This window comes from Branchiostoma belcheri, unplaced genomic scaffold (genome assembly GCF_001625305.1).
Source record: "Branchiostoma belcheri isolate BF01 breed outbred unplaced genomic scaffold, Haploidv18h27 scaffold57, whole genome shotgun sequence".
Classification (NCBI taxonomy): domain Eukaryota; kingdom Metazoa; phylum Chordata; class Leptocardii; order Amphioxiformes; family Branchiostomatidae; genus Branchiostoma; species Branchiostoma belcheri.
In genome coordinates, this window is record NW_017804209.1 from 203,677 (window position 1) to 213,185 (window position 9,509).

General features: G+C 44.1%; 1 protein-coding gene across 1 annotated transcript; it reads left to right on the forward strand.

The window, feature by feature from the left end:
* The first annotated feature begins 304 nt into the window (after positions 1 to 304).
* LOC109481617 (fibropellin-3-like) lies at positions 305 to 6,260 on the forward strand. The gene is made up of 6 exons (XM_019784197.1): positions 305 to 374; positions 2,605 to 2,991; positions 4,329 to 4,484; positions 5,205 to 5,318; positions 5,693 to 5,773; positions 6,148 to 6,260. Exons 1-6 carry the CDS (start codon positions 314 to 316, stop codon positions 6,258 to 6,260), a joined length of 912 nt encoding a protein of 303 aa, XP_019639756.1. The 5' UTR covers positions 305 to 313.
* Positions 6,261 to 9,509: the final 3,249 nt, after the last annotated feature.

A 9,509-nucleotide genomic window follows, 5' to 3' on the forward strand; every position in this document is an offset into this window, starting at 1 on the left:
CAGCTTTGAAATATATGGTCTGTCTGAGGTAAAATAATATTTGACAATTATTTGGTAACGTCCATCGCAGGCGGTATTCAATAACCGGCCTTATACAAACAGTCTTGACTCTTGTTTGATAGTCTATTGAAAGTTTTAATAATTGCGGACACTCGTACAATCAACAGGAAGGCAACTGTTGAAATTGTTGAAGTGGACCGCTAAAAATATATAGGACGACATTTACTTTTATCAACATACCTACTTGTATCTGGCAGACTATATAAAGACAGTAGTTCACCGCGATATCAGGATACCTGCCACTGCACCCGACATGGGGCGCCTCGTTCTGTCTTCTCTGGTCCTTGTGGCCTGTGCGATCACCTTGGCTTCAGGTAAGGACGTCGACATTTCTTTGTTTTGCATAACCGGTAAACCGCCTTTAGGTGTAACACACCATGGTTTTGAAGCCTCTACCAGGCTTCGGGAAGCGGCTGGAAAGGGTGGAAATTGGCCAAATACTCATAGAGAGTTGGTCCGCTAAGACACATTTTTTATCACGAGCTGCAAACTGTTTTCTTGGCGGACCAACTCCCTTGGCATATGGATCCGACTATTTGGCAAATTTCAACCCTTTCCAGCCGCTTCACGAAGCCTGGTAGAGGCTTCAAGTTTTGTACATGTACAGTAAGAACAAACTGCGTACGACCAGACTGTAAGATTTGATCCCCTTACACATGGATGGACCCCGAATCTTTTCGATAAGTACGGTGTGATTTTTCATGTGCTCGAGGTGTGACTATTCTCAAACATGGGGCCTGCTAGTTTTACGAGTGAAACGACGACAGAATGCCCCTAACTAAAGCCAGTTACTCAATGATTTTCACCTTAGGCCACACCGTCTTAATTTTATGGATGACATCCACGCGCGCATTGATTTTCGCCTGTTCTAAAATAAAGTCACGTCCACCGAAGGTCTAGGCCTGGGTATACGTAGTCCCTGGTACTTAGCGACAATACGGAGCCGTGCACCCAGGCTACCGAAGCTCCACGACTCAAGAACTCAGTACTTACGTACAGTGCCGATTCATAAATTCCGCAAAAAGCCAACATGTGTCGTATACATCGCTAAGTACTGCCGCAAATTCACAATACCAGATTTGTATTCCTGTGGTTTAGTAGCAGTTTAGTAGGGTTTTTTGGCCGGATTTTTTTTATTCCCACGCGCGCACTAGTTTGGGGGTCTTCAGAGGACGGCGTGGCCTTATTCAAAGAAGGAAGGTATAAAGTACCCCTCCCAATAGCACAACGGTTCGTTAGGGCCTGCTAGGGATTCGAACTCAGAAACTTAAATTGCCGTAACCATGACACCTAAGTTGTAACGTGTCCAAGAGCAATACCCATTTTCATTTGAGCTAAGTGACGAAAGTCGTGTAAAGTGCCTTTCCCAAGAGCACAAGATCGGTGGCATGTCAGGACTCGAATCTGGGACCTCTTGGTTCAAAGTCGAGCACTCTACCGTTACGCCACACGACATATTGGACCCTCTCTGCTCGACTAACACCCCTTGTATACTATTCCCTTTATTTGGGCCAATTTCTACTATTTTTCCAGAGATGCGCGGTGCAAGGTAGAGGCTACATACGACCCGCATATCGGGCACATGGTATATTAGGCATATTGAATATCCAACAAGAATTCGGATATCTCATACCTACATGAAAAATATTAAGAGCCTTTCTATTTTTAGGCCAGACGGCCTTAATTTTATGGATGACATCCGCGCGCGCATTGATTTTCGCCTGTTCTCAAAAAAAAAGATAGTCCATGGTAGCTTGCTATATAGCGACAGTACGTAGTCGGTGGTAACTCTGGAGGATGGCACCCAGGCTACCGAAGCTCCACGACTCAAGACCTCAGTACATATACGTACAGTGTCGATTCATAAATCTATTTACGCTTTCATCAAATTTAATTACAAATATAACATATGTGAAAGTCCCATCCTCCGGCAAGGTTTCATTTTAACATTTCATCATTAATTATGCATTGTAACATCCACATCCACATAGTATGTGCTAGAGATGTTAACCTTAAACTAGCTTACACGTGTCACAAATATGAAATGCCCATTATTTACTTACTTAGACTTAGTTTCTCCCGTGCTTAGCACAATAGGCTAAAAGTTTCCTCCACTCTGATCGATCTTTGGCCAGATTCTCAGCATCCGCCAAAAGCACCCATCTAATTTTCAAAACCTTTTTGGAAGGTGCGTCGCCATGTCAGCTTGGGTCTCCCTCTTTTCCGCTTGCCCTCTAGTATCATGGACATAGATGTCTTGGCATGGCGGGCTGACGTCATTATGAGGACATGTACAGCATACTTCATCCGCAAACACACACACACTCACACACATACAAACACACACACACACACACACACACACACACACACACACACACATACATACACACACACACACACACACATACACACATATACACATACACACATACACAAAGATTAAAAAAACAATACCAAATTTTCATGTAGGTAATCATTCCTTTTAAAAGAGGAAAAAAGAATATTTGTTTATTAAGTTGTTTTTTTTTTCTTCTTCCATAGGATTCTCGGTATATCTATCCTCATGGAGTGGGTGGGGCTTTTACAAAGTCAAGGTCACGGGCCCGATGACTAATGTCAATGTCAAGTCTACATGTGAAGCTGCAGGGATGCAGTACCCATGCTTCGGTAGAGATGGTGACTTCCATGATGGCATCTACTGGGAACCGGGCTGCATAACATACAGCGCCGATGGGATCAGCAACCATATTCAAACCATTCTGTCCGCCCACCTGTGCGTAGAGTACAACCCTTTGATCTGCCCTGCTCTGCACGACCTTTTTGTGGTCCGACCGGACTTGGCAACAGACAGTGCACAGGGCCATGACGTTGTCTCTAACACAGGAGTTCAGGGATCTGGCGTAAGCGACAAATATGCCCTGTGCGCAAGTAAGGAAACTACCAGTTGAAAATACTCCCATCTAGTTCTGTGGAAATACTGCTGTTATTTTCCTTTTCTACTTTCCTTCCTTCTTTCTTTCTTTCTTTCTTTCTTTTTCTTTCTTTCTTTTCTTCTTTCGTTTCTTCCTTAATCCCTTCCTTCCGTCCTTCATTCATTCTTTTATTAATTCATAATTTTTTCTTCCTTCCTTCCTGTTATTATTTTCTAGTAGACGTTGTCCTTTTTTCCATGCACTCAGTAAATCACTGGCTACTTCTGTGATTCTGGTTAATCAAAGCATTTCTTGGCAAACGGTCATCCAAAGAATCTTCTTAATCGTTCAGGTCATATTGATAAGTCCGGGCAGCATACCCAAAACAGTGATGACGATGCCCTTCAGCACCTAATTACCTCCATGAAAAATGGAGGTATTGTTTTTGGTGTGTCTGTATGTATGTATGTCTGTCTGTCTGTGTTTCCGCAACTTTGTGGTCAGCATAACTTCAGAACGCCTTTATGGATTATGATGATATTTGGTATGTTGGTAAGTCTTAGGAAGACAAACGTCAAGGTCAAATATGGGCCTCCTGGTGGATGACCTTGGTACTGCAGCAGAACTTCCGGTTTTTGTATCTTTTGTCCTGAACATGCTATGGTCTTGATGTTTTGGTGACAGATTGCTTTTCCTGTCAGGAATAAGTGATGTGAGTTTGGTCCCCCTAGCAGCTTGTTCTGGAACTGCAGGGCACTTTCTGGCGAAATGTTTAAAAGCCAATAAGTCCAGATAGGAACAACATATTTTCATTATTTTTGGTGTGTAGGTACGAGTAGCTGAGAGAGAGATGTACATGATTAAATGCAAATTATGCAAATGAGGACTTTATTTTCATAATTAATGAAGAAATTCTATGATTACAGTGTTTTACATTATACTACTTTCATACATGTAATGTATATAACCTATGGCAGAACATCAACAGATACTAATTATGCAAATGATGACCTAATTTGCATAATTTATGAAAAAATTCTATGATTTCTTAATGGTGAATAATGGGAATGTCATACTTGGGACATCTGTAAGTTAATCAAAAGTTAACATACATCACGATGCATATATCATGTTAATGCGGAGGTAATTTGCATAATTAAAGAGGAAATTTACATTTACATATCAAGCCCATATTTCATGGAGGTATGAGATCTCGGAATTCTTGTTAATTACATGGTATTATTTTTGTTTAACTTGGATGCTAGACAATTCAGCTTTGTAAGCTCTCTTGGTCGCTTCCCTGACTAAATTATTTTGGTATCCAGGCTAAAAAAATGTGTTTGCCTTCTGCAGAACCCAGCAGCTGCAGCAGTTCCCCCTGCCTGCACGGGACCTGCGAGGATCGCGTGAAGCACTACTCCTGCGGCTCCAACTGTCCGAATGGGGACCATGAGCCGTACTACGTGTGTTGGTGTGAGCCGGGCTGGTTCGGGGACACGTGCCAGATCGGTGAGTAGAATATGGCAAGGTTTCAGCGTGCTGGAGTTTAGTTAAATACGGCTTGGCGGATATAACCTAGCCTGGGTACCATCCAGGTTACTGGTTGGTGGTATAGCGACTGTGGGAGCGGACGTAAACTAACCAGGATGGTACCCAGACTAGGTATAACCCTCTTTCCCGGCATAACCTTCTTTGACAAAACATCGCAGTATCTAAACTACGGCTGGCTGAGGCCTGCCCTGGAGGCTACAAGGTTTCCTCCACAGAGTTAATCCTAAGGTTTTCTGAATGACGGCACTGAAACACACGCCACACGATCGATTGCCGTACGAGTGCGTTCGTCTCCACCTGACTTCTTTTGCAGGCAAATTTGGGTTTCTATCGGCAGACACCTTCTCTTGCCAATTGTATCCCTTTTTAGGCCGATTTCTACTATCTATTCAGCCTGCAAAAGAAGTCTGGTGGAGACTACGAGTTTTATGTCCCGATAAAACCCAGCTTCCTTCTTACGCCAAAGATTGTCTTGGATCTTTGTCGCTGGCTAGCTGCTTGGAAATCTTATGACATCAAAATTGCGGCCTACAACAAATGGCGGCATGGTCATATTCATTGAGGGCCATTGCACGATTTTGTTGCCGTTGGACAACACGTGCACTTAGTCTAGTAAACATACCAGCTTCCGGCCTATGAGTCTATGAGTACATATTGTTTTCCCATTCCCACTTTCAGACATTGACGAGTGCCAGAGCTCACCCTGTTCTCAAAGCGCCACCTGCGTGGATCACGTGAACGGCTACACCTGCCAGTGCCCACCTGGATTCACCGGGAACAGCTGTGAGACAGGTACCTGCCATCTAAGGCTACATTCCCACTAGGACTAAATTGTCCGGATCGAGCCGAATTGATTCGTTTTCATCCGGCTTTGATCCTGCTTCGATCCGGCTCGAAGCAAATTCAAAGCGAATCAATTTAGCTCGATCCGGACAAGTTTTGCCTGGTGGGAATGGATCCTAAATTAGGATTTGTATAGATGTGAAGTTTTATATCACATAATTTTGACATAGGCACTGTTCTACACAGTTCTAGAGGAATGTAAATGTCTGGATTTTCCAGGTTCTAGCTTTTGAAAAAGCCATACGTTTGCTGTTTTAGATTGTGTTGTGCTGCGACAAAATGTACTCTGAATAATCCTGGAATTTTCATATTTTTCTCTTGAGCTATAAACTGGTGTGACCCCAACCCCTGTCCGTCTGGCTGGACCTGTGTGGCCCCGGACCTTGGCGCCTTCCACTGCCAAGGTGAGAAACGAGCATGTTCATGGTCACTGTGTGATATGTGCAACCAGCACGTCGGCAGAACGTACTGCGCCTGCCAGACACGGTTGGATGTTTGATCAACCTTCCACCAGAATTTTGCCTGTTGCAGAGAATACTTTCTCGGACACAATATGCTACTAAAAACGGGTTTCGTGAGCATGCAGGCGAAATACGTTCTGTCCAATGCTTATAGAACCGTGATTGGAAATAACCAACAACCGAGTAGTGAATCGAAACAATTGTAGTATACAGAAATTCTAACTTTTGCATACACGTTAAGTTGCGTAAAACAGATGCAAACTCCGTCTAAACTTCTTAAAACACCAGGCATTAACAACTTTTTTGTTTTCATACAGCGCCCGGTGGGAGCCGCGGATACACCGGCCACTTCTGCGCGGCGACGTCATGCGGTCCCGATTGGAGCTGCAGGGAGGACGGCTACTCCGGCTACACCTGCCTCCGTGGCTGAATTTTCACCACGTAGCTTCAACGTTTGTTTGCGCGAAGCTTCATTACGTAACATTTTGCCACATTGTGGCTTCAGAGTTTGGCTTGCGCTGCACGCAAAAGAAAGTTAAGTTGCGAAATAAAGTTGTGGAATAAAGTTGTGAAATAAAGTTGCAAGGTTCCACACGTACTTTTTCATTCAGTTTATTATCATTAAGTTGTATTGCTTTGTGAGGTAGCGTTACGGTCTTCCATCCCAACATCTGCTTGGAGATTAATGTAAAAAGTAAAACAAGATTTCCACGATCTCATACCTTCGCCAAATGATGTAAGCCCTTCAGGTTGACGAATTATACAATTTTAATCTATACAATTTTAATCATTGATTTCGAAAATAAGAGCCTCATTTGCATGGATTATACCAGTTGATCATATTTCATATTCTTCACCCAATGACAGCCTTATCTTAACAAAAAGGCTATTCTAGCACTTCTGCAGAAATTATGCAAATGAGGTAATGATTATGTTCATCTTCACTTAACTTCCAAATGTTGCAAGTATGAAATTCCCAGCAGTTACAACTATGAAATAATTGTGTAATACAGGCTAGAATCGCCTCCTTCAGATTTCTGTCTTCACACCGACCAACGTCCCCCTCTCCCTCTGACCATCCCTTTACCACCAATCACCATGTAACTTGCACCTTCATTTATAAATTAGGTGCAGTCGAAGTTTCATCTTTTGTGCAACACAGCCTAGAATCGCCTCCTTCAGATTTTTCTTTTTTATACCTTACGCGTGACGAAGCTCCCACCAGCTCTACAACACCAGTCACTATGTAACTTGGACCTTTGTTAAAGTGTAATTGTAGTTTCATCTCTTGTGTTACACCGTACACAGACTAGAACTGCCCTTTTCAGACTTCTATCTTCACAATTTACGCGCGACGAAGCGCCCCCCTCCCACCAGGCCGAAGTCGTTGCACAGCTTCTTTGCGGTGACGATGAAGTTGAGCCATCCGTCCACCATGTCCTCCCCGTACAGACGGACGTACTTGTCGCGCTGCTCGTCCCAGTTCGACCAGCGCCCGTACGTGTACTCGGCGTACGCGTCAGAAATGTCGTGCACCTGTAGGGGCAAGATTCAGACAGTAAATCTCCAAATCTGCTGAATGAGGTTCGGACATCGACAAAGTACTCTCTACAGTTTCAAAATCATGTGAAAAAGAAAATAAACATGACTTCACGATTCCCAGTTTTAGAAACCTTTGTTTATCTATATCGTTCATATGGATGTCAAACCTTCAACAATGTCTAAATCTACTTAGAGAGAGAGACAGACAGAGAGACACAGAGAGAGACGAAGAGAGAGAGAGAGAGAGAGAGACGAAGAGAGAGAGAGAGACGAGGACACACACACACACACACACACACACACACACTGTGACGTACGTACAAAGCTAGAAATAGAGCCAAAAACACAGACTGACACAGAGACAATCACATACATACAGACAGACGCACACAGAGAGAGACAGAGAGAGGTGCGACATGAGGGAGTGAGAGAGAGAGAGAAGTAAAAAATTGACATTTCACTCGCTCTGAATGAAGTACAAAGAGAAAATCGTCACTGTGACTTTTGGCAGAACATAGAATAGGGGAGAGGGAGAGGTGAGAGAGAGAGAGAAAGAGAGTGAGAGAGGCTAGGGACTAGAATGAAGTACAAAGAGAAACTCCTGACCGTGACTTGGAAGCCTGCCTCCTCCAGCAGAGAGAGAGAGAGGGAGAGGGAGGGGAGAGAGGCTAGAGACTAGAATGAAGAACAAAGGGAAACTCCTGACCGTGACTTGGAACCCTTCCTCCTCCAGCAGAGAGAGAGGGGGAGAGGGAGGTGTGTGTGAGAGAGAGAGAGAGAAAGAGAGAGAAAGAGAGGATAGAGACTAGAATGAAGTGCAAAGATGAAACCCCTCACCGTGACTTGGAAGCCTGCCTCCTCCAGCAGAGAGAGGGGGAGAGTAAGAGAAGAGAGGGAGGAGTGAGAGAGGCTAGGGACTAGAATGAAGTACAAAGAGAAAATCCTGACCGTGACTTGGAAGCCTGCCTCCTCCAGCAGGCGGCTGTAGTCCTGTTGGGTCGGCAGAGTGTTGACGCACAGGAGGAAGAGAGAGAGCTATATATATATATAGAGAGAGAGAAGATAGAGACTAGAATGAAGTGTAAAGTCAAAGAGAAATCCCTCACCGAGACTTGGAAGCCTGCTTCCTCCAGCAGGCGTCTGTAGTCCTGGTGGGTCGGCAGAGTGTTGACGCACAGGAGGAAGAAGTCCAGCGCCGCCTAGATAGGGTTAAGGAGAAGATATACCTGGGGGCCTGCATGTCCCTTTTCGTAAGGCGTAATCAGACCTTTTTAGTCTTCTTAATTCGTATATGTAGGCAGCCTCTCCAAAAATCAACGTAATTCGTAATAGAACATTAACTGCAAAGCGTAATAAGCACTGAGGCTTTATCGTAATTCGTAATCGGCGGCGAAAACTTTTGCGTAATTCGAAATCACTGGAAACCGAACTATGGGCGACGCTCTAGGGGAAGGCCTAGGAAGTCATGGAATAACTGTGTCCTGGAAGATGCTGTGCTGATCTTAGGGAGGCCCAGTACCAGTCTAGAAGATTTAAAGGAATTAGCAAGAGATAGGAAGGAGTGGAGAGGACTGTTGAGGAAGAGACAAGTTCTGTGCGCAGGCCACTCGAACGACTGACTCGAGGAGACCTCAACAAGTACAAGTAAGTAACCCCCATGCAGGCCCTCATACCTTGCGACGTAATATGAGGTCATTCTTCCACGTGGTCTGTCACGTTTTCCTCCGCCGAAGAGAATTGTGTACTTTGTGTTAATTATAGATCCACTAAGTAGGTGTGTCAATAGGGTCAGGGCTAGCTGTAGCATAGGGAGGCTCGTTGGGGGTTTAGATGTGTTTGTTGCTACCGTGCGTAATGGATGTTGACAGTAGGATCCGGTCTTTTACAATTCCCAAAAAGACCCTTGCTAAGAATCAATGTAAAAGTTTATTCAACCTGCCTTCCTCTATAAGTACGTAGTTTTGTGATGTCCTGTTATATGTTCTAACGTACGGATTTTAAGAAAATATTTTTATAATATTTAGATTACGACGCATAATAATAAAATGCACGCTTAGCCATTTAAGAATATCCGTGTGTGTGTGTGTGTGTGTGTGTGTTGTGTGTGCTTGGGGAGGGGGCTGAATGTTATGTGTTT